Below are 25040 nucleotides of genomic sequence, written 5' to 3'. Positions count from 1 at the left end.
TGACTCTGTGTCAGATGCATTACTGACTGCTCCAGGAGGTCCTGAGGTGTGTCAGCTTTACGTTCAGAATGATTCACCTCATTATTTAAGAAGGTGTTCAGGGGTTTTGTATCAATTTCACCACACAGTCTGTCTCTCCAATACTTATAAATGATCTAAGTAGCAGAATAGTGTACAGGCTTCAGCCTTACCGTGCCTTGTGATATTTGGTCTCCAAGAAAACAGCTTGAAAGCTGTTAATACTCAATCTGACAACTTTTGAGTCATAAGTGGAACAGGCGGTCACTTTTTAAATAAATGCAAGTTTTTGAAAACTCCTTCAAGCACACCTTCTTGTTTCAGTGTGTGTGGATCATGGATTTGACATTATAGTGAGGATTCTGCAGTGTCCTGCAAGACACTCTTCTGTGTGATGCTTCAAAATTTCCTGAAAATGAGCAGGGAGACCCAGACTTTGATTGTTCCTCTTGCTACCTCTTTGCTCTAGTGTCTTGTTTCATGATGCTTGATGGTTATCATTTCACAACTTATTTTAGAGAAGGCAGATTTCAGTTCCATTCATCCAACATGGGTAGAGGCCAAGTGACTCACAGTAACAGAGCTGGGAATAACTAAGAGCCAGACTTTATAATATCAGTTGTCTGCACGATGAAACAATTTCAGTAATTTGTTTTTCACTGGGACTATTTAATTTTGGTGGTTCCAGTGTGAGGCTGGTGCTCAAACACTTGAAGAAAAAAAAAAATCAGGTTGTCCTGATAGCAAGGTGGGGCTGCACCAGTGCCCTTCTCTTGTACTTTGGATTTCTCATCAGCTGGTAATTCTCCTGGCTCCTCAGCTCACTCTCCTGGTTCGTGCTCTCTTGGAATGCCAGGTCTTGCCAGAAAGACATTTCTAAGTAATCTGGCAATTTCGGGAAAAAATCTTGGTAAAGAATAGATCAGGAAAGTTGTCCACTAATTCTGTCTATTTGTGGTTGGAAATGCAGTGATTTAAAGGCTGCCTCCTAATGAAGGAAGTTGGATGAAATGCTTGTGCGGTCCTCGTCGTGTTTGGTGAGAAGTTTTTTGGAAATGAAGTTGCCCTTGTAGGAAAGAATGGTCTTTTGGATAGTAGTGCCCGTGAGCCCGTAAGTGCAATTTCTGTTGCCAATAACTAAGGTTCGTCCAGAGGAGGTAACACCTTTTGGTAGCACTGTGCAGAATCTGTGAGGAGTTACAAAAAACCCACGTATTTCTTTGAGTATTGTGGTTTGAAAGCCTGCATGGTGAAGTTCTATTTTTCATGGTTCCACTTACTGTTGTCAGCAAGTCATCTTACATGCAAAATACAGACTTTGGATCCACTCACTGTAATAAAGAAAATCGAGGAATTGTTGAATAAAACTGAGCTAAGGAAGTTAATTGAATATCTTGCCAGGATTCATAAGCTCTCAATAATTACTTATAAACCTCACCTCAACCTAAAGTGAGTTTGATAACAGACACCTGATTTCCCTTGTTTGTTTTACAAGATCAAAATATTTTTTTTACTGTTTAACACCTGTAGTGGATATCATTGTTTGTCTGAATGGAGCTCTCCAAGCTCCAGCAGCAATAAGGCTGTGTTGAATTAATGGAAAGAGGTTGAATTGATAATCCAGGCTCCATGCTCTTTTGGTTTTGTTCTTCCATCTCCCCTTTTACTGGGAAAGCTGTTTATATAGTTTGTCTCCTGTTGCTAACCATTAGTTCTGCCAGCTGAGCCACTTTTTCCTAAACAGGAATAATAATGTAAGAAGTCGTTTTAGGGTAAAAGATACGTTTTAAGGATTGTTTGGTTTGCAGTTTTTTGGGGAAGGGGGGGAAAGAGGGGATTAATGTTTGGTTTTTTAATTTTTTTTTAATCTTGACAGTACTTGCTTGCAGGGTTCTGCTGAAAACTACCTTTTAATTTTCTTTTTCTTTTTATGTAGCTGGTAACTTGGTATCTTCTTACATACTGTTATTTAATTTCTGCAGTCAAATACATGCAAAGTCTTTTGTGTCTTGTGGGAAAGAAACGTCTGTGTTCTGGTCTGTCTGCTCTCTTGAAGTAGAGCTCAAATTTCTTCTCCTCTGCCAACTGGAAGTAAATACTGTAGAAAGATAGTAAAGCCCATGCTAGAGGCATTTTTGGTTATCACACACGTGACTGGCTTTTGACCCAGTCCATTCTTCTTTTTTACATGCCCAAAGTAGTTTTTGTTCATTTGTAGAGCCAACCTGTGTTTGCTTCGTACTGAGACCTGGGATGTGAATCCTTTGCTCTTTTAGGAGCACTTTGGACACGTAAAGACTGCGCTGTGATTGTTAGCAGGCTGGTGGATGCTGAAATCAACTGGCACCTCTTGGTGTCAAGAGCATCCCACCAGCTGTTAAATTTCATCATTTGAATGCCACATGACTTTGCTTTAGTGTACTGATACCATTTATTTTTCTGTGGTATACCTCCTGTAAATATCTATTGCAGTATTTAGATTTGATACTGCTAGCTCAGAAATTAAAGAAGCAAGTGAATACCATGAGTAGCTATGTGGATAAGAAACTTGTTTGAGATCAGGGCTTGTGGGGCTTGCAGCTCCTTTTCAGCCCTTCTGTAGAATTTGGATGTGTCACCTGATGGTCAGACCATAAAATGGGGATCTTACTGCCCTATACCTTATGGCAAAAACATTCATTGGTGTTGAATTAAAGCCTTTGAAACTTTAAAATACCTGAGAGTTGGTTTTGTTTGTTTACCATGGCAAAGATGTGCAAAAACATCTGACCATAAAATATTTACAAACTGTAGAGTTACTTAGTATCTCATAAGTTGTCTTTGTTAAAGGGCTGTCCTAAACCCACAGCAAGTCTAGTTCAGTGCCATGAGCTTTTGGGGAGATGTGGAGATGCTGGAAAATTGCTGTGGAATGTGGCACTTGAGGACATGGTTTAGTGGTGAACTTGAGGACATGGTTTAGTGGTGAACATGGTGGTGGTGCTGAGTTGAAGGTTGGACTTGATGATTTTAGAGGTATTTTCTTACCTTTACGATTCTCTGAATATGGCACTGCTGAGATGTATTTACTACTTTGAAGTTACATTGCAGTTGTCCTGATCTACCAGTTGGAGCTGTTGGCAAATGACACAATGTTGATTACTTTCAAATGTTCCTAACTTCTGCTCTGAAAATTAGGATTAATTTGTTACGTGGTGTTCAGGCAATTCAAAATGTGGCTTTTACGTGAGCATTACATTTATCGTGGTAGAACAACAGACCAGCGTTTCTTTAGGACATCTGTTTGTATGTGGTGGGGAAGCACAGAGCCCATTTCATTCAAGAAACAGAAATGGATAGGTAAAGTGGGAAAACCTGTTCAACTCGGTATCTTAGAAAAAGGTGGTCCATCCCTGTGATGATCCTCTTTAGGGTGATCTCCTGCAAACTGATGTATACCAGAGGGAAAAGGGAACTTTTGTTGTGTTGATTTCTGCCACTTGTTTTACTGAAAGAAAAAATGTGAAAGTGGGTCATTTAAAGTTTTAGAACCAGGTAGTAATAAAGATATGCCCACTCTAATTTTTAGAGTAGAGAGCTTTGTAGACTTTAAATTGCTGTGCCCTTGAGAAAAATGGTTTCATTATGAGGAAGAAAGGAGATTCTTAGAAGGCTAAGTGGAGCCAACCCTTCGTGCTTTTATCTGTGTGCAAGGACTGTGATTTTTTTATTGTGGGGTTCCAAGTGCAGCTGGTGAATGTTTATGGAAGCCTGTGTGCGGAGTTGTGAAATAAACCTTAGCTGGTACTTGCGTGTCCTTTGAAGGAGGCAGAATATGTGCATAAAGCATTACAATGCAAAAACCTGTATTTAAATGTGCAGTCTTACTTCTTATGTAGGATAAAAAAATGTTGCCTTTCAAGATGGCAAAGGATGCTCTGCAAAGCTTTGTATTAACACATACACTTGTAATTTGTATTCAGGCCTTGGTAATTTGTATATGCAGCCTGTTGAGCACTGAGTAGGAGCAGCCTGTTTTTAACCTTCATTTATTTATGCAAAACCAGTTGAAACACAGAATTAGTTTAATCCTTTCTTCTTTTGCTTTGTACTGCAATTCTCTTACCCTGCCTGTTCCGAAGGGTCCTATTCTTTGGGGTTGCTACCAGGCCTGATTTGTGAATCATCTGATAAAGATCCAGCTCCACTCCCAGAAATGTGCCTTAGGTAGAATCGCATGCCAGTGAGTCAGCTTTAGGGCAGCATTTTCAAAGGAACGCTATATAAATTACACAGTATCCCTGTGGGGGCGGCTCGGTGTTATGAAAAACCTGCCGTGGAGCATCGTGCACACACATCCACACAGAGCTGAGTCAACTGTCTTGACTTAAATTGACTGAGTGCTGGTCTCACTTCTGTTGTTTTAAGTGCGCTGGTTTGTGTAAGACTTAAAAGAAGATGAAAAGGAATGTGTGGTATCTTCGGGAGGGAAGCCAGAAAGTGTTGGTATTTCTACATTTGTCTGGGTGCAGATCGGTCTTTCCTGATAGATGTCTGATTTTTTGAATTTACTCATTTTTAGTTAATCAAGCATTCTGCTCTCTGGTGCAAGGTAATGGCTTTAAACTGACAGCGAGTAGGTTTAGATGAGGTATTAGGAAGAAGTTCTTGGCTGTGATGGTGGCAAGGCCCTGGCACAGGATGCTCTGTCCCAGGAAGTGTCCAAGGGAAGGGTGGATGGGGCTTGGAACAGCCTGATCCAGTGGATGGTGTCCTTGCCCTTGGCAGGGGATTGGAACTGGATCATCTTTTCAGGTCCCTTCCAACCCAAACCATTCTGTAATTCTCTGATATCTCTATGTGTTTTTTGTACTAAAATGTCTCTGGTGAGTTCACTGGATTAACTGTTCATTTTCGATGGGAAGGAAGGTGATTTGAGAAGAAAGAAAACATGATTGAGACCCCTACAGTGGCAGAGGGTTTTGGTGAAGCTTCAGAAGTGGACAGGTTCATTAGCACTTCACATCTTCAGAGTTACACATCCTTCTGTCAGAAGAGGGCCTAACTTTGCTTTTTTCCAACAATTTATCCTGTATTCTGAAGCATACATGCATTACTGTCAACTCTTCCGTACCTGGGCTGTTTGCAGCTTCTCTCCTTTCCCAGCCCACCCTCCTCAGACACACAGTCTATCAAGTGTTCGAGTCAGAGTTCTTAATGAGCTTGTCTGTGTGTTTACGTTTTTAAAAATAGTCAGCTGTTTTACATAATTTTATTAGCCTCTGTTTTATGCGCTTGTCGTTACCTCTCTCACACCTCTGATTTATTCCATCTCTGTTGGGTAAATGTGAGATAATGTAACCCAGTGGAGATGGAAATAATTGTTTAGAAATGAGCCATTATAGCGTTTAGTTCCTTATAAATATCAAAACATTCATATTTAGATGAAAATAACTGACATCTGTGGCACTGGAGCTGTGAGGTTGGAAGAATTTGGAAGGATCTCTAGTTAACTCTGTACTCTGAACAAATAACTTATATGCAGCTTTAACTTTTCATTTATGTAGTCACAAAAGCCTAAAGAATGTACAAGATGTTATTTGCTTCAATAATATAAGTACAGTTTCTCATTTAAAAAAACCTGTATCTTCCAGTTGAATGGTAAGTGGTGAGAGGAGGTGGGTTGTTCAAATTGTTTTCTTTCAGCACTAACTAAAAGGGCATTAAAAGGCGGTGTTCTGCTAGATAATTCTTTTTCATTACAACAATTGCTAGAATTGGCATAAGAAGGTTAGAAAGGGAAAAGAAGTGGTCTGTTGGACTGTGATTAAGAGGAAATGTGTCAGTAATAAGCTAAAATGAGTTTTCCAGCAAGCTGCTGTGATAACACTAGTACCTGCAAAAGAAGAATCTGTCCTGTCCATAGGTTCAGAAAAAGAAGAGCTGGTTTGCTGCATACAAGCTAGGCATTCTTTATCATTAGTCAGCTCAATAACACCTAAAATGACAATGTCCAATTAAGGTTAGGGTGTCATGGGGTTTATTAAGTATTACAGGCTGTTTGAGAGGTACTCCTTGTTCAGCTGAAGTAAGTAAGTTGTAAATAGAATGAGTAACATTCTAGCTGTTAATATATGACACATGATTTACTATGTTGATTGCTTGGCCTGAGTAGCTGGATTTGATGAACGCTTCAGCCTTAAGCTGTGTAATTCAGCTAATCTTCCTAATAGCTGATACAGAGCTCTGTTTTATCTGTGTTGTGGGAAGGACATGGCTAACAAATGGATATTTTAATTGCTGCTGAGGACTGCTTACCTAGGTGAGGGCTTTTGTAGTTCCCTGTGCTCTGCCACGGAGCAGAGGCACCAGGAGCTCAAACCAGAGATCAGCAGGCAACAGCCACCAGCAGCAGCTGCAGTTCCACATGGGTTGGGTGGCCTGCCTGGACATGGAGAAGGACCCAATAAGGTGCTGTAAAGCCCCAAAAATCAGCAGTGAACTGAGAGGTGCAGGCAAGATGGGTGAGGGGCAGGTGCCTAAATTCTGTAATTCCCTGGGGATTTCTTTGTTCTGGGTCCCTCTCCAGAGACACACAGCTTATCTGCTGCTCTAACACTCTGTTAAATTATTTACTTTTATAATCTGATGCCTGAAACTCTGCTCTGGAAACCTGCTGTCTTTAATATAAGTCTTTGTGCTGTAGTACATATTACATGAAAATTGTTCTTTAGGAAGCTACTATCACCTCTGAGGCTTTTTGCTCTTAATTTTTTTTTTAAATTTACAAAAATCTCTTCCCAGAGCAAAGGGCACCGAGAAGGAATGCTCAGGACCTTCTGCTGTCTCTAGGCATAACCTGTGAGTTCAAGGTGTGATGATACAAAACAGCAAGCAGCTTTAAATCAGATCTGGTTTTTTTTTAACAGGGATGATTTGTGCTTGCTCTCCCTTCCCTCCTTCCTGCAAGCTCTGGCAGAAAATGTCACTTGCTTTCTCATTTTGACTTCTGCTGGCTTATTGAAAGGAATCTACACGCAAAAGAGTGGGCCAGTTCTGTGCACAGGAGGGAATATGGTGGTGCAGTCACAGTTAGGTGGGGAAAGAATGGGGACAAAACCCAGAGAGGCTGGGCTGTCTCTGCAAATCTGACCTTCAAAATCCTTCTGGATTTCTTCCCTGAAGTGCAGATTCCCTAGTGTACAAATTGTGTGCCTTTACAAATGAGTCCATGATTTGAAAATATTTCCCAGGATAATTTAATGGCTTCCTCACACTGGTGTTGTATGTGTGACTTGGAAAATAACATTTTCTGTTGGAAAAATTAAGCACAGAAGTTTTTACAAAATTGCCTTTTAAAATTTTTGTTGCAATATCTGTTCACCAATAAAAGGAGAATGCCATGTCTGATCAACATCTAATTAAGTATCCATCTGTGTCTGTAAGCATCACAACTTATTTTCAGTGCTGTGTTCTCATTTCAGTAGAAAAATGGTCTTTTGCTTGCACCACCTTGAGATTCCCTCTTCTAGTACTGTTACTAGAAAGGTGAATGGCAAGAAAGGAGTGGGAGTTTTTCAATAAAGTCTCTTCTTGCTGTTCTGTACATTTTTCAGAGGGAGCTAAATACAGACATTTTTTTTTTTTCTTTGAGACAAGGATTTCCTTGGCATAGATATTTTTTGCCAAACGGACTGTATTCTTCTGTGAAGCAAAGTCTGTTTGAGTCATGGTACGGTTATTTTTTTCCCACTGAGAGAAAGGCAAAGCTCTGGTATATATATATATATATTAATAAAGGAATCGATGATGTCTAAAGAGCCAGTTCAATGGACCTGTAGAGTAAAAACCTTACCAGAACATGTGGGGTTTTTCTATATACACAGAAACACATCAGTATCATGAAATTGCTATTCCCTCCTCTACTGCCAACTCACTGAAAGTCACTGTGTGAGGGATCAAACCAGTGTGGTTGGAGTAGTTAAACATCCCACTTAATATTAAAAAACTCCAATAAAATAATTTTAATGGAGCTGTTGGCAAGGTGGCAGTGTGCAGATGAAACATATTTTTTTCTGGCTGATAGACCAGAGAGATGGAAAGGCAAGTGCAGGTGTTGCTATAGCCCCTTTGGGAGCTGTGAGGTAAATGATGTTTCCAAATAGGACATTTGTGGAAAAAAGTCTACAGCTGACTTTGGCTGCCCTTTAGCTTCATGTCAAGCTGTTCTTTGTGCTCCCCAGGCTAAAAGGTTGAACAGTGCAGAAATTTTTCTACAGTTATTAGTATGAATGTTTAAGTATGTTTTCATTTGGCCAAGCTAATACTCCTTTGGTTTGTGTCTGAGCAACCAATATTTTCCCTGTGTGTACATTTCAAAACTCTCAGAGAAGATATTTTTCAATTTAAAGTTCATGGCCAGAGGAAAGCTGGGAGCTGCACTAGCAGGTACAAAACAAATTCCACTTATTCCATCATCAAATCTGTGTTTTACTTACCTGTATAATAGGAGAATTATTTGATAATACATGTTTGTGAGTGAATTACATAGAAATATTGATTTTACTGACATGCATTTATGTCTCAGAATGTGTGTATTCATCTTTTAGGTTTGTTGCTGCTCTGCAGTAGCCTTGGAAATAAATTGTTCCTACATGATGTTTACTGCTTACATGAAATTACTGTCTCCAGAAAGTCTTCTTTGAAGCTGCTTTCAAGAGAGGGTTACTCAGCGAAAGTATGCAGAAAGTATCTTTTCCACAATATTTTTGGTCTAAATATTTTTAGACTAAAAATATTGTGGAAAGGAGGAACATGTATATCAGGAACATATTTAGTTTAAAAAACATTTTAGTCTGTTTTTTTGGAAGGGATATGCTGAGTTTATTGTTCAGGATTTCAGGTTTGTGGGTTTTTTTCCTCATATGTAGCAGGTTTGGTCTTGCCCATCTCCATCTTTCTTGTGATGTCTGATATTAACCAAACCTTCTTTCCTTAGCTGGTGTTTCACTCCCATGAGTGTTTTCGTCATTTCCTTGCACCATACAGCAATTAATTCATTAGCCTGAAGGAAGCATGAACTCTATTTTAGTATTCTCTAAAAATGAAGTTTCAGAGTGGGTTAGGGCACACAGGACAGTGCTGAGCTTGGCACAGTGCCTTTAGAAGCAGGGAAGTACCCTTATATTATGTATTGCATACATGTATGTATACACTAACATGCTTGCAGGCAGCTTGGGATGGATCAGAAAACAAAGAAGGATTCTCAGGGTACAGAAAAATCTCTCTGAACCATCCGTGCTTCCTCAGGGTGCTCAAGTGCTGGTTGGCCGCCTCTGCAGAAATGTAGTTTTTCAGATAAGATCTCACTGCTGCATTTTCTTGCCTACACTTTGTTTTTTGAAGTGCCATAAATTTATAATTTACTGTACTTCTGAAGCTGTAAAGGATTTGTTCCATGCCATTCATCTGTAAGTGAATGTGGTATTTGAAGGATCTTTATTCTGTGTTGTATTCCAAGAGAAAATTCAGGTGAAAGGCAAAGTGTGAATAATGAAGACAAAATGGTAACTATTGATCTCTCCAAGAAAATTTCTTTGAAGTTGCTTCAGGTAGTTTTGGGTAGATAATGTACAAGTTATCAATCAGATAAATAGCTTGGTCTTTTTATTTGCACTGAAGCAATGCAATTTATTAAATTATAACTTGAAGTAAAATGTAGGATACTGGTGTGGATAGATGATGTTTTTTGCTTGCAGCCCCTAGTATTTAATACTTCTTTCCTGGCAGATTTGAGAGAAACTAAATCAGCCTTGAGGTTCTCATATAAACAGGGCTTGCATGGGAGACAATCAAGGACTTCCTGAATGGTGTATTAGATATTCCTAAAACATCTCTGTGTGACTCACCAGCATGGTGGTGCTCTGGTGAGAGCAATCTGTGTGACACCTCTGGAGCCAGAGCCTGTAGCTGTGCCTCTGACAATTCAGTAGCACTTCTTTATTTAATAAGTCTTTGATATATAAGGTTCCCATGCAGAATGGTTCTGCTGGCAGCCTCATTCAGTGTGACTCCAGTACCATTTTTCATGAGTGTGTAAATGAAAGAATAATTTGGTGTAACAGGATGAGTTCACTAGGAAAAGGTAAATTAAGAAAGCCAACATGATGCTGAGCAGTAAGATGCTCTTCTGTAGAGCCAGCCTGGCACAGCTGGGGCTGTTGAGCTGCACAAGAGAAGCTCCAGGGACACCTCAGAGCCCCTGCCAGGGCCTCCAGGGGCTCCAGCAGAGCTGCACAGGGACTGGGGACAAGGCCTGCAGGGACAGCACCCAGGCAATGGCTCCCACTGCCAGAGGGCAGGCACAGATTTTGGGCTCTTGGCAATTAGGAATTGCTGGCTGGGAGGGTGGGCAGGCCCTGGCCCAGGGTGCCCAGAGCAGCTGTGGCTGCCCCTGGATCCCTGGCAGTGTCCCAGGCCAGGCTGGATGGGGCTTGGAGCAGCCTGGGACAGTGGAAGGTGTCCCTGCCCATGGCGGGGGGGTGGCACTGGGTGAGGTTAAAGGTCCCTTCCAACCTGAACCACTCTGGGGCTCTGTAAACCCATTCTGTCTGCAACCAAAAGCAGTGAGTTGTTTAAGGTAACACTGTGGAGAGCAGGCTGAGCTACTTGTCTAATTCTTTCCTACTGTTCTGTTCCTGTGTAGGCTGCTGCATTGCTGGAGACCACGTCTAGCTCACCCAGCCTCCTAGACAACGTGCTCAATGCTTTGAGACTGGAAGGACCTTGCTCTGCAATGAAGATGGAGGCAGTAGGAAAAGCAGAAGAACTTGTTGATTCAGAAATTCCACCAAAGACTTCTGAAAAGCAAGAGACTGCTCCTGATGAAGACAGGCCTATAGAACTGGAGACACAACCTCAGAAGGACAGCGTGCCCACTGCAGCAGACTCTGCAGTGCTCTCTTCCATGCCTTGCTTGCTGATGGAGCTGAGGCGGGACTCCTCGGAGTCTCAGCTGGCATCTACAGAGAGCGACAAGCCAGCGGGTGGCCGAGTTTATGAGAGTGACTCTTCTAACCACTGCATGCTTTCCCCTTCCTCCAGCGGGCATTTGGCCGACTCAGACACGTTGTCTTCCGCAGAGGAGAACGAGCCCTGCCAAGCTGAAGCCGCCACGGAGGGAGACCCTTCTGCGGTGTCCGGAGCTGCGGTCGGGAGGAAATCCAGGAGATCCAGATCCGAAAGTGAGACTTCAACAATGGCTGCCAAGAAAAACCGACAGTCTAGCGATAAGCAGAACGGCCGAGTTCCCAAGGTGAAGGGTCACCGGAGCCAAAAGCACAAGGAGAGGATCCGGCTGCTGAGGCAGAAGCGGGAGGCGGCTGCTCGCAAGAAGTACAACCTGCTGCAGGACAGCAGTACCAGCGACAGTGACCTGACCTGTGACTCCAGCACGAGCTCGTCAGACGACGAGGAGGTTTCAGGGAGCAGCAAGACAATCACTGCAGAGATACCAGGTAGAGGATGTTTTTTAAACTGAACTGTAACGCGCCTGACATCGTTTCTCAGCTGTCATGCTAAGTTAGATGAGTGACACTTGAGAAAAACCCAGGAGAACTGCAGCTCTGTGTAAATTTGAAGACTGCAGTGTAATAACAAGACGTGGGCAAATTTAAAAAAATCTCTTCTGTGAGGTTCCTGTGCACTTTTGCACACCAGCAAAGCGTAGATATGGTAAATGGGAGGAAGGACTACCTTTGAATTCTGGATTTTTCAGATCTTTGTAAGCCTATATGAACTCATGTCAGTGCTGTCAAATCCCCTTAGATGATGATAATCTTATTCTTAAGATAAGTGGCCAGCTTTGCTGTAATATAAAAAGCCCACAGCTTGGCAGCTGTGTTAGAAATGGCACGGCACACCTCTTGCCTGTGTAACAGTAAGGCCCTGGCCATTATTGCACTTATTCTGTGCTTTCAGCTCAACATGTCAGTGCATGACAAACCTGCTTAGCCTTATTCTAAGTTCTTTCAGATTGCAGCTGGTCACCTATTTTAGGATAACAGATATGATTACACAGGTGCCCAAGCTATATTCACATCTAAATTTTCAATATTTTAGACAAAGTTGTTACCATTTTCCTATGTCGTTAGGATCAATAATTTCTACACCTTAAACTTTCTGACACATCTGTGTTAAGATGGAAGGCAGCAAATTATAGGGGCCTTCTTGTCATTTTATTAGTGTCATTTTATTAGCAAAAGAAAGTTGAATTCTTCAAGGTTTTTGTCTGCCGAGTCTTTGTTATTTTATTAGTCCAAGTGCTGTGGACAGGATTTTGTGTGAATTATTCTTGCAGCATATTATACCATAGAACCATCATCATATGGCAATCAAAAATCCATAAAAATAAAAATACATAAAAATAAACTTTTTTTGCTTGCCAATTTTTACTGGGTTACATGCCTTTTTGCCTGTTGTGCTAGAAGTTTTTTCTTTTTGAGAAAAATAACATCTTACATAGGGCAAGAACATTTAAAGGAAAACTGCAATATTGAGTTGCTGAACTAATGCTTTCTAGATGAATTATTTAAAATACTGCAGCAGATTTTACAAATAACTGACTTAACTGTGTTGATTATGGTGGATGATGTTGTCACCATGAAAACTGGCATTTTTCCCACACCTGCTAGGAAGCAGGTTGTACAAAGGAAGTAAATGTTTATTATTAGAATGTCTAGAAAAGGCATAATATCCTCCTATAATTATTGTGTAGTAAGCTTTTAATAGAAATTAAAATTATTTTTACCAATTTAGTAGTTAGTAGTGTATTTTTCAGAGTTTTTGCTTTTTTATTTAACACTTTGGGCAATTCAATCCTAATTTAAAGCCTGTTGAAGAATAACTATTTCACTGATTTTTGGGACAGGTTGTTCCCCACCTCTCAAAAAACCCCAAAACACACAGAATAAATCCCTCAGGTCACATTCTTTTTTTAAGTCATAAAAGTACCTTGTGACCCAGAATGGCACCACATGGTATTTTCAGGTTTCTGAGGGCCATTGTGGGGACCTGATGGGCCCATTCCAGGATATTTTGTGTATCCCTGGGTGCCTCTCTATTTGACTCCCAGTCCTGACCACACATGAGATGCTTTTGGTGGAAGGGTCCCATCACATGAAGAGCTTGACTATTAGTGATGGTTACACCAAGGCCCAGCTTTACCTGCAGTGCAAGAGTGGCCAAACCATCCTGAGGGAGGGACAGTAACATTTATTCTGATTTCACAGCATCTGCTCGGTGCTGAGTTCTGTTTAAAACATTAAGAGGTTTGAGCTGCCCCTTGGAGCAACGGGGGTGCAACGTGTACCTGCCACATTGCGGTTTTCCTTTAAATAGAAATGGCTTTGCTTTGTGGGAAACGCCTCCCAAGTGCGAGGGAAAAATACCCTCTGTAGAGATAAGGATGTGGTTTGTCCAAAAAACGCATCCTGTGCTGCTCTTGGGTGAGGGAGACGCTGTGGTTGTCAGAGCTGCGGTGGAGCTGCGAGTCCGGTCGGACTCCCAGCGCTCCGTCGCTGCGGTGGCTTCCCAGGCCATCTGCCATCCCTCTGCCCGGAGCTGGCAAAGGACTCAGCTCCTTTCTCTGGCTAGAAAGCCATTTTAGGGCACTTAGCAAAACTCTGCGAATAGCCTCAGAATTGAGGGAGCGAATTGAGTGTAGATAGAAAACAATGCAGGGTGTCAAAAAGCGTTATTAGAATTTCAGTCTGCCAGTGTTCTGGAGAGTTGAACGGTTTGACTTCAGTGTCAGGACATAGGAATGGAAACTTTTGCCTTTACTTTTAAAAGAGTTATCTCTACACATTGATGCAGAAGAGTTTTTTACAGGCAGCTTGTGTTCCCCTTAGTCTGTGTCTGGACATTCAGCTGCAGTCTTGGTTACTTACTTAATCACTTATTTTCATATAGTTTTCATTTTTAGCCTTCTGTTGCCCAAAAAGCAGCTTTGCCAACAGAGATGCTTTAAAAAAATTTAGTGACATGTAATTTGGCCCTCATTACAGAAATTACACAGACTCTTAAGCTGTCAACACAGGTAGTGTTAACAGCAGGCAGTTTGCTTGTGTGTGGTCTGAAAAATTAAGTTGCCACATTTGAGAATACAGTAACCTTTCATGTTGTGTCACTAGAACTATTCAGTTTAAATAGTTTAAATAAACCTTTTTTTAAAATCATCCACATCACTGGCTCTGAAATAGGTTTGGCTAAATTTGTAAGGTAAAGAAAATGTTCAGTGAAATACGTGATGATGATGATGATGATGACGCCATTAAGTTACAAACAGAGCAGCTGTTCAATAGACAGTCAGGTCTCTCTGCTGAGCTTAAAGGTACTGTGGATTAAATTAGTGCCAGGCTTGTTTTTCTCCTCAAGGAAGACTGAAGAGTTGAGATTTTACTGGTGATATTTCAATACAAGTACTGTGTGCTGCACAGGAGCTCAGCACAGTGCAAGTTACGGAATTCTGACTGCATCCTGTGGTGTTAATTTACACCTGAAAATACAGGTTCAGTCTAAACTTCAGGGATGCTCCTGAGAGCCTTTTCACTGGCGTAAGCAGTCATAATCTTTGGCTCTTTGTTTCAGGGAATGCTGTGATTTTTGGATTATTGCAGATGAGGAGCAACTTTTTACCTTTTCATGACTGAGCCTCTCTGTTGGCATCTAAAATTTTGCCATTCTTCAACACCACGTAAACATGGCATAGGAGTCCTGAAATAGATTCTGCTAGGCTTCCTGCTGTAGTAGGAAGTTTTTCCTTTAAACAATTTCCATGTGATGTTGCATATTAACTCTGAATGAAATTGGCATGAGAACAAGTCTGGGAATCAATATTTATTGCTATGTAAACACTTCTTTTTTGGAAGAAGCAAGGGATTTTTAAAAATTCAAATAATATACAAAAATATTTTGCATTTTACTACCATTGTGGTTTCTACAACTCAGAAAAATCTGGATTGAAATGGGGATGACTTATATTTTAGGCTATCACAAAAATCTGTCAAAAAGTTTGAGTCTTAATGTTGAAAAAGCCACATCTCACTTTGTTAAAAAAAAAAAAGACAAGTCTTTTTAAATATGCATTAAACCCAAAGAGATGGGCACAGGCTCCTTCCTCCTAAGAGCTGTGCATAGATCTTGGATAAAGCATCTGCAAAGGATGAATTCAGAATGACAATTATAGTTAATAGATAGGAAAGATAATTAGTCTGTTAAGAATGATTTGCTGTAAGATACTAATTTGGAAGTGTCTGCAGCAGAATAACACAGAGGAACCAACCATTGCTAGTTAGAATGAAGATGAAGCATATCTTACATTGTTAAGTTGCCAGACTTACTAAATTAAATTACTTTGGATTTGGTTATTACCTAGATTGTACTTAAGAGATCCCATAAAATGACAACATTGGGACATTTCTTGGGTGCTGTTTTGCAGGAGGTGTCGTCTTGAAAATGAGAGAGGAATCTTTGATTCTCACCCCTTAGTGACCTTAAATTTCTTCTCCTTTAAACTTAGCATAATTAGAAAACTATAGTTTAAAGTTTATAGGCAGAAGAGGGACCAATTAAATAAATACTGGCATTTTTAATATGTAAAAATGCATTTTTAGGCTTGGGGATTTTTTTTAAAGAAAAGATTGAATACAACTTGTTGTAGTAACTGTACAGGAAGCATTTAAAACATTGTTTTGCTGCTGCTGTAAATTTGAGATACTCCATCGTACTTTATGATGCCTTTTAAAATTTGTATTGCAGGGCTATATATATTTCAATACATACTTTATTCAGTTTACAAAACAGTTTTGTCAACTTTGACCATTCTAGTTCATTCTTAATTTCAAAAACTTGAAAAGATTGTCTCACTTATCAACATCAATAGTTTTTATTTAAATTGCAATTAAAAATTAACATTACTTACTTGTATGTCTATGGAAATCAGAAAGATTATAAGTTAGTTCCTTGAATTTAAGTTAAGATCTGGGCTAAAGACAAATACACAGAATCATATTGGATGTTCAGTATTAGAAGTAAATGAACAGAAGAAATACTTCTTTTAGGGAGGAAAAAAGTTATTGAACATACAAAAGGAGCCATGTTTTGGAAAAAAAAAGTACCATTTTACTTAATTCGTTTTGGTTAAAATGCAGTTGGAGGGATGTAAATTAGTATAAAGTAAATATTTTTAGCAGAGGACCTGAATGCTGAATTTCCAGCATGTCTGATGGGTAAACAGATGGGCAAGAAAGACTTAAAAACTACTCTTCAGAAATGGGGGAATAATCCAGGGCTTTGTTTATCTGTTCCTGTAGGATCTGTGTATACCTCATTTAAACAGTTCCTAAAAAGAATGTGGTATTTAAGTGATACTGTAATTTTGTGTACTCAGTGAAATCCCAATAAAGATTTAGTGCCTTAGGTTTTTATTAGTAAATATTTACTTAGGTCAAGCAATGATTTCTCTCATTCTTAGGGTATTTTGTATTATTCTTAGGCTAGAGAGTGCCACAAGTTTCACATTTAGATATTAAATTACCATCTTCTGTACCTTCGTGGAGTTTAATGTGATGCTTGTCTTGTTTTGGTATTACCTTAGGTGACATTTGTGTGTTTGGATGGCAGGCACATACTGTTTATTATTCCTCAAGCGGGTACATAGCCTCATTTTCTTTGGGGTTTATTGCTTCCTAGATGATTCCTGAGTGAACTCTAGACTTTAAAATATAATTTCCACTGCCTTTTGTTATTGATCTGTAGAATAAGGCCATGAGGATTGGCCTTCTCTTCTGGCTGTTGCAGTTCTTCCTGATAGTCCCAAAGCCAGTCACTTCCACCGTCCTTTTGATGGATAGCTGGAAGCAGAACAGTTTCCTTCCAACCATTCCCTGTTTTCTGCCTTGCCTGGGACTGGCTGTAGGAATGGTGGCTCAGGGCAGGGTCCTGGCTGGTGTGAGGCTGGTCAGGGCTCCGTGGTGTGCAGGTTGTGCTGTGATGGAGCTGTGTCCATCACTCCTGGCAGAGGATGCTCTCCCCTCCTGTGTCAGCATAGCACTCACATAACCCCCCGTGTTCTTGTGTTTTGTGTCCTGTGTTCTCCTCATTCTCTGTGCTTCCCAAAATCAGGCCAAGAGCTTTGGGCCAATTCCACCTGTGTTTAACAGCCCATTTATAAAAGGGTCCAAATGTGAAAGCAAAGTGCACATAATTATTCAGGTTTGTCTGTTAAAAAATAGCATTTTGGATTGCAGCTTAATAGAACTAAACATGTTACTGTATAATGTTTTTGACACCTTCATTTGAATTCAAAACAAATTGCAAGGGAACTGGAGTAATTGGTAAAAAAGAGACCTTTGTGACAGAATTGTCTGAGACTGAGAATGATGCCAAAATTTCTATTATAACCTCAGTGGGTGTAAAATTTTATTATAAGAGTAATACTGTTGGTTAATATATGCTAATTCCTCTCCTGTTGTTGTATCCAAGGGGCAGAATTAGAAAAGTTGTTTTCCTCAGTTAACATGCCTTAATGAACAATATTATGTTCTTACTTAATGATGTCTTATCAAATGGCCTCAATGTCTTTAAAGCTGGCTTCAGTCGTGCTGGGGGATCTGGAGGAGCGACCAGGGAAATTCCAGGATTGCTTGACAGGGGCACCGTGTGGGATAGGAACTGCATAGGCAATGTCCTGGAAGAGGCCATGAACTGCTTTGCCGAGATGCAGAGGCAGACAGAGGAGAAATTCCGCATGTGGATAGAAAAGCTAACCCACCTTGACACGGACGAAGAAAGCAAGCAGCAACTGGAGCCCAGGGAACCTAAAATCCAACTAGCTGGCCAAAGAATCCCCCCTACCACCCAGTCAGGGGCTTTCGTGCAGATGCCTGATAGCCAAGTGCTTCCTCAGCAGCCCTTTAATTCGTACACGGGCTATCAAAATGCCGATGCCGCGCTGGAGTTTCCAGTGACTTTCAATAACAATTTTACACCAGTCTTTCCAGAGAATGGGAATATGGCAGAGCCTAATCCGAATAAATCATAAACTTAAAAAAAAAAAAAAAATTAAAAAGAAAAATAAATCTGATTTTGCAATCTTGATGTTATTTTGGATTCTGCTAAAAGCGAGGTTTGCTTTTCTCTTTGTATGTGTTTGTTTTGTTTTCTCTTTTGGGTTTTATTGCCATGATATTGTTTGTTTTTCTTAATTTATAGCGAATATACGTAGTTTAAAAAAAATCACAGTATACCCACCTGCATGTGCCAGTACACACATATAAACAAACACCTTTAAAGGTGTGTGGGGGGAGCCACCCTAAGCTTTCATCACCAAACTTGGGACAATATAACTTAGAATCCATGTCTAGATATCCCAAAAGCAGTAGGGCTGTATTTGCTACAATAGGAGCATTCAGGGTATTCATCCAGATGCCCTTTTTGCATGTTAAAACATTTGTATAAGGAAATAAGTTTTATATTTAAAGAGATAAAGCACCCTAGAGATCCAGGCCCATGACAGTTCCTTAACTCTCTGTTTACTCTCAAGATTTGCAGCTTGACCGTGCCACACGTTAGCTTATTGATTTTTAGGCAGAACTAATAAATAACCGTACCCTAAAAATTTGGCTGTCCATAACAAGCGTGCACAGCAGATTGAATTCCTTTTTGTCTCCCATTCAGCAGCTCAGTCTCTGTCCAGGGTTTTCATCAGTGTCACTGCTGTGTTGCACATGGTGTATTTATGGAGGTGCCTGTCTTAACCTGTGTGCACGCACAGGCACATTGCACACACGGCTCTGTGTGCAGGTCATCTGCACCAATTCCAGGTGCCTGCTCTGCTCTTCCCTGGGTCTCAGTGGGAAGAGATAAGGCTCACCGAGGGTGCCTCCAGGCAGTGTCTTTCTCTCCCATGAGTTGTCCCTAACCTGGCTTATCAGCGGTCCCTAAGAGATAACTTGGGGTGAGATGAGTCACCCCAACCTGTGCACACAGAGCAGCTGCCGCTTCCTCCTGTGAATGCAGCCCAGCCACATCCTTCACACTGGAATAAAAACAATCCTGTCTGCCCTCAGATAAGCAGCCATCAGGGGATGGGTTGAGCCTTGGCACAGGAATTTAAAGGAAGGCTTGATAAGCAAACACCGTGGTGGTCTGATAGCTGCTGGCCTGGGTCACACTGGAGGACCACGCGTGAACACCACTGAAATCTTCTTTACTTGTGATGGGGAATGCCACAGCATCAGGTTCATTTAAGTGAGGCAAGAATTTACTGTTTTGTGGGTTCTTTTTTTTGTACTAATAGTTATCCAGGCTTGAAACTGATGTTTAAAGTAGGATTAATTTAAACTATGTATTAGAAATATTTAATTCTTACTATTATTGCTACACACACAGGGATTTTTGGGTCACCTCTCCAATAAGGCCTTCCTTCATGTGAAGTAACTTCTCTGTAGCTACAAAAAAATTTATATTTTTAATCAGGTAGAACTTGATAGAAGTTTCTAATGAAAATGAAATAAAAATTTTTACAATGGAAAATGAAAGCCCACAGTTTAAGTAAAGAAAACGCTTAGGTGTCCTTTAGCTCAGTTACTCTGCTTTTTAAACCACAGTCACTTTTTCCCTAATTATTTTAGTTTACTTTCTTTTCCTCCTGTTGGGAGTAACCACAGTATCTTCTGTAGGTCAGGCTTTTTTTACCCTCCCTGAAGTCAATGGGAGTTTTTCCATCAATTTATGTGACAGTTTGAATCAAGCCTGTAACAGGAACTCAAGAAATACTTTTTGTTATCAGTATAATATCTACGCTGGTATTTTAACATTTTTCTTGCCCTAGATTGACTTTTTTTTAAAAGTATATGATGCTTTCATTAAAAAAATTAGGTTAGAGACCTGTGTTATTTTCAGAGTATCTGTTTGAAAGACTATGCAGGAGATAATTTTTAAGTACTGGGATAAAGTCTTTTCAGATCACCTTCATGCATAATTTTGATACAAAGATTTTGATATGAACTTGTTAGAAAACTCCCTTGTCTGAAATTGTGTGCATTTCAGGTGAAAGTTAAACAAGTTGTTCTGTGTTTGATTGCAATTTAAAAGCTTATCCTCATCTGTTTAAAAAGATTCTTCAGGGAAGAGTGTTTGCTGATAAAACAGCCCTCACCAAAGTAGATCCATCTGGTGTTCATAGATGATATATATATATATAATATATAATTATATATATATATATAAAAAAATCTCTTTATGATGATAATAAGAGCAGAATATTCTAAAGCATGACAACTTTACAAATCTTCCCGTGCATGCAGAAGCAGCTTTTTGCAGTGACTGGTTTATTTTAATGTGTATGTCTGTAAGCATGCCCATAGTATTTTTTGTAAAATAGTATAAATGGAACAATTAGGTATTTCAGAACAAATTGTGTAAGGAGTTCAGTTGAACTTATTTATGTCTCAGACTGAAACACCTTTACATATGTATCTCATAAATGGATAATAACTTAATTACATATGTAGCCAGTGAAATTTCTGCAAATTTTCAATGTTTTAGTCAGGTTGTTCTTAAAAAAGAAAAAAAAAAAGAAAAAAAATTGAAATAATTCAGTGTATGAATAGACAAAAATTTGTGTTTGGTTACTGGAGGCAAAAATTTAAACATTTTCTTTTTTCCATCACTGCTAACTGTTATTTTCAATGCAAACAGCTGTGAACATAAAAGAACAAGCAGAGGATGACAGAAGTTGAACATACAAACTTTAAAGCTGTACTCTTTCTAGGATAAAATTATCTCAAGGCTTCCAGAAGACTGGGGGAATAGTTCCTATTAGATAAAACTTCAACTTCATTTCCCCACAAAAGCTACCTATTTGAAGGCTAAAAACACTTCTGCAAGATCAGTGGCTGTAAATTGTTTTGTAAATGATAAATAATATTTCCTTTCCTCACTCTTTCCACTTGGCTCACGACCAGACCCAAATCTTCAGCTTTATCACAAACCCTCTCCTTTGAAAAGTGTGCACAGCTGGGTACTGCTCCATGAGCTGGTTTTCCACTGCTCCATGAGCTGGTTTTCCACGTGGGGAAGTGTGTTTGCCCTGAAGCTGAGAGAGGAACCCCACCTTTCTGTAGTTCAGGTGTAGCATAACCTGCCTGGTGAAGGATTTGCCCATAAACAGGAGCAATTCTCTTCTTGCTCTGTATTCCGAATCCAGGAGGAACCAACCTCCAGATACCAATACTAGTGATAAATCTGTGTTTTACCTGTGTGTGACAGTCTTTGGCATCTCTTTGAGAAAACAGGTTCCCAACACATAGTTTCAGATTTTATATTTTTTGCCTCCTGGGAATATTTTCTCTATATTTTTATGACATGGCTGCAGTTGAGTTTGTCACAATTTCCATTATAAGCTCTTATTTTCAAAGGGCTTCGACTAGAAACCCTCAGGGAGTTAAAATTTCTTCAGATGAAATTTTAACATAAATTTTTATCTTACCCATTCTGTATCTCATGGAAACAGTCTGACTTATCTAAGACTACTTTAGGACTATTGGAAGAAAGCTCATCCACTTTTCAACCCTGAGTTACACTTTGAATGTGTGTTTATGCTCACATCTCATCAAACTACTTCAAAACCACCACATTTAACTAGTAGAAATCAGTAGGAGTTTTGCACAGACATGGAGAACCACAGATAATTTAGAGTTTCTCTAATTGCCCCAGGATTTGTACTTCAGAATGGTGTGAAGAAACATTTTAGTTCCTTTAAGGAATTTTACTTATGGTTTGGAAAGGTCAGATGCATCGAGTCAGGTGAGCTGGTGTAGACTGGTGTAATTCCAGGGATGGTTGTGCCAGTTTAAACCCAACTGGCCTGTTCACCGAATCATGGAATGGTTTGGGTTGGAAGGGACCTCAAAGCTCATCCACCCCCACCTCCTGCCATGGGCAGGGACACCTTCCTCTATCCCAGGCTGCTCCAAGCCCTGTCCAACCTGGCACTGGACACTGACAGGGGTGGGGCAGCCACAGCTGCTCTGGTTCAGCTGCTATATTACCACTTAAAATATTGAATTATGTGTTTTTAATGTGGCAGCTGTTCCAGCCTGGGCGCAATGGAGCACCTTTACAACCCCAGAGTTGGAGTTTAGCAGCAGGTGAAACACAGTGGTTTTGGTTTTATGTTTTTTGTGCAAGTGCACAAGAAGTAAGCCTTTATATAAAGGCTCAGTTTAAATTTCACTAAATGTCAAAATGACATTGCAGTAAAAGGACTTCCTTCTAGGATCAGTCCCTTTTTAGGAGTTCCTGGAAGTCCAGGGGCTTCAGTGTGCAGTGTTTTTGCAGGCTTGCCTGCAGATTCTTCCCAAGGCATTCATGCTCCTTTCAGTGGGGTGAAGAAGGTCTGTAAGGATAAATATCTAAATGGTCAGGTTTTATTTAGGTAAAAAATTTACATACAACATTAAACAAACTCAAGGCAATGAAACTTTTTTTCAGATTTTCTATTGCAAATATAACAGTGCAGGGAAAAAAGAGTCAAAATCTAAAACTTTCATTGTCATTTTTAACAGTACTAGGACAAAACAATTCAGGCAGAAATACACATTTATTTTTTTAAGCTCAATGTCTTTTAGTGTTTGTGCAGGATTGTTGGGTTATTTTATCTGAGCTGCTGGGGTAAGGACTGAAAAACCAATTTTAACTTCAATGAAAGGGGATTATATTTGACAGTTACGTTACAAATTGGAACATATTTATTATCAATGTTTTCTCTTTTAATGTATTTTGTCTCTTTCTGTATCCACATACTGTATGTGGATAAATTTATAAATAATATTTTAGGGGCATTAAGAAATTAAACTTTAGCCCCATTGATTGTAGTAGAAAATTTCTACTGGTTTTAATGGGGCTGGCATTTAATCTCATTAAAAATTGAACTCATTCTGCATTTTTTTTTGTCCAGAGAATCCTCCAGCTGACCTTGAGGGGAGCCTTTGCCTGATGGGGGTGTGTAATTCAGGCCAGTTGAGTAGATGTTTTTGAAATAATGAGGGTCTGCACTGTGACCACTGCAGTTACACGTGTTAGAACAAATGCACTGTGTGATTTGTACTGTAGAAGCCAAAATAATCAGGCTGATTGATAGAGATGGACAGTACCTTGCGAGAGACGAAGCCAGAAGTTGGTATTTCTCACAAATTTCATTAGTCTCTTGGTGTTAGGTCAGCAAAATGAAGGCACATGGGAAAATAGGCTTGTTAAGTTAGCAGGGGTTTCAAGCGCAGAGCGATGGAGCAGGGGATTAGTCTGGACCATCAGAGGCTGTGCCAGTCCTTCCATGGAAAGGTGCAGTTTGTGCTGGGGAAAATATGATATATTCTGCAGGGGTGCATGTTATCTGCCTTTTCCTAATGGAAGTTGTGTTAACACAGGGAATTGTTTACTTTCTTTAACTACCAATGGCTATGTAAGGATGTGACTAACGATTTCCAAAACCCTCCTGAGACACTTCTCCAAGTAAAACTGGGGAAGAGATCTGGTTGATATACCTGCTACCATAATTATTGCATTGTTAGGCAGCATCACAGAAGACAACTCCTGTAGTGAGATACAAAGTGAATTCCACTTCCCGGTATTCTCAGTCCATAGCCATATTCCATGTGCCTTTGCTTAACGCACAGTGAAAAATACTTTGTTATCTTCATTCATAATTTGCTAAATTAAATCCAAGATATTTTCCATCCAGTCATCAAAAAGCCTGAAAGTATGAATGTTATTTAGCAAGACTTGAATTTTTGGGATTTCTTTTCTTGTGATATATTAAAAAGTATCCAGTCTGAAAACTGATAATAATTTGATCGTGTTGTTTTGATTTTATTTTATTATTATGGTTAAAAGAAACACCAAACAGAAAAGCTTTACTATGTAAAACAAAGGAAATGTCAGGAAAGTGGATTCACTGATAAAGTTCACTTTATGATTTTAGAGAGAATGTTGTTACACTGCTATTGTTTTTTATTGTACTTACAATGTATTATTTGCTTAACCCTGTAAATTTTGACATGTAACTACTGTAACCTGGAATAAATAAATAAACCTAAATAGCAATGAAGTCTTTCATGTTGCTAAACAACAAAAGAAAGCACAAATCTCCAGCTCCCACTCCCCTTTGGGAATTGTTTGAGGGTTCAGGTAGTTTGTGCCATTTGAGCTGCACATACTTTTGAAATGGCAGGTTTGGATCATGTTTTAATTAATACCAGGTTTGTATTGCTTATCTGAAACAAAAAGGCTGTCACTTCACCCTGCAGTTTTTGTATCAGTATATTATTTTGATTGTGGTCATCTGCCCTTAAAAATTATGTAGGTTATAAAGTCCATTTTATGTTTTGTGTAATCTGAAAGCAAATGGGAGTTATCTGTTAAATTTAAGCATCCAGTGTAAATGAGGGCATTCTTAGGTCTTTATTTACTTTAAAACATCTCAGTATTCTCATTTGTTCCACAGAAATGAATTCAGTTAGAGTAGTGAGGCTGCGACCATCAGTGCCCGTGCTCACAGCCAGGAGGTGGAGGTGAGGCTGGCAGAGGCTGTGTCTCCCAGGGCTCTGTGTGCAGCCCTTTTAGCATTTGCACCTTTCCCAAAAGCATTCCTAAGCACTGCTTCTAAACTCCTCAAACATTCAGCAGTTAAAAATAGCCCAGTAATTGGAGGGGAATGTCGTTTTCAGCCACGCTGAGCTCCTCTGCTCCTTAGCCTTGAGCAAGCTGCAGGCTGCTGCCTGCCTCAGTTTCCCTCGTGGACAAAGGAGGTTAATAACCACCTCGGAGTTCTCCAGGATACACCAATGGAGAGCTTTTTGTAAGAACAAAGTGCTGTAATTATTGTTGCTTTTATTACTGTACTGGTCTGTGTGTCTTAAAACTTGGGGTGATATTCATACCTAAATATGGCTCCGTGTCTCTTCCTTGCAGGGACACTA

The 25040-nt window shown here is 39.9% G+C and overlaps 1 protein-coding gene across 2 annotated transcripts in view; it reads left to right on the top strand.

Moving 5' to 3' along the window:
* Window positions 1-25040, top strand: part of ARK2N (arkadia (RNF111) N-terminal like PKA signaling regulator 2N) — a 43589-nt gene that overhangs the window by 3899 nt on the left and 14650 nt on the right. Inside the window, exons 1-2 of one of the 2 annotated variants that reach the window (XM_036403017.2) lie at window positions 10712-11513; window positions 17646-24165. In XM_036403017.2, the coding sequence (XP_036258910.1) occupies window positions 10793-11513; window positions 17646-18100 (1176 nt within the window). In that variant the 5' untranslated portion in view covers window positions 10712-10792 and the 3' untranslated portion in view covers window positions 18101-24165. Of the gene's footprint in view, window positions 1-10702; window positions 11514-17645; window positions 24166-25040 lie in introns of those variants that run through there. The other variant, XM_036403018.2, reaches the window with a different exon arrangement.

This window comes from Molothrus ater, chromosome Z (assembly GCF_012460135.2).
Source record: "Molothrus ater isolate BHLD 08-10-18 breed brown headed cowbird chromosome Z, BPBGC_Mater_1.1, whole genome shotgun sequence".
Taxonomy (NCBI): Eukaryota; Metazoa; Chordata; class Aves; order Passeriformes; family Icteridae; genus Molothrus; species Molothrus ater.
This window is presented reverse-complemented; position numbering and strand designations above follow the sequence as displayed.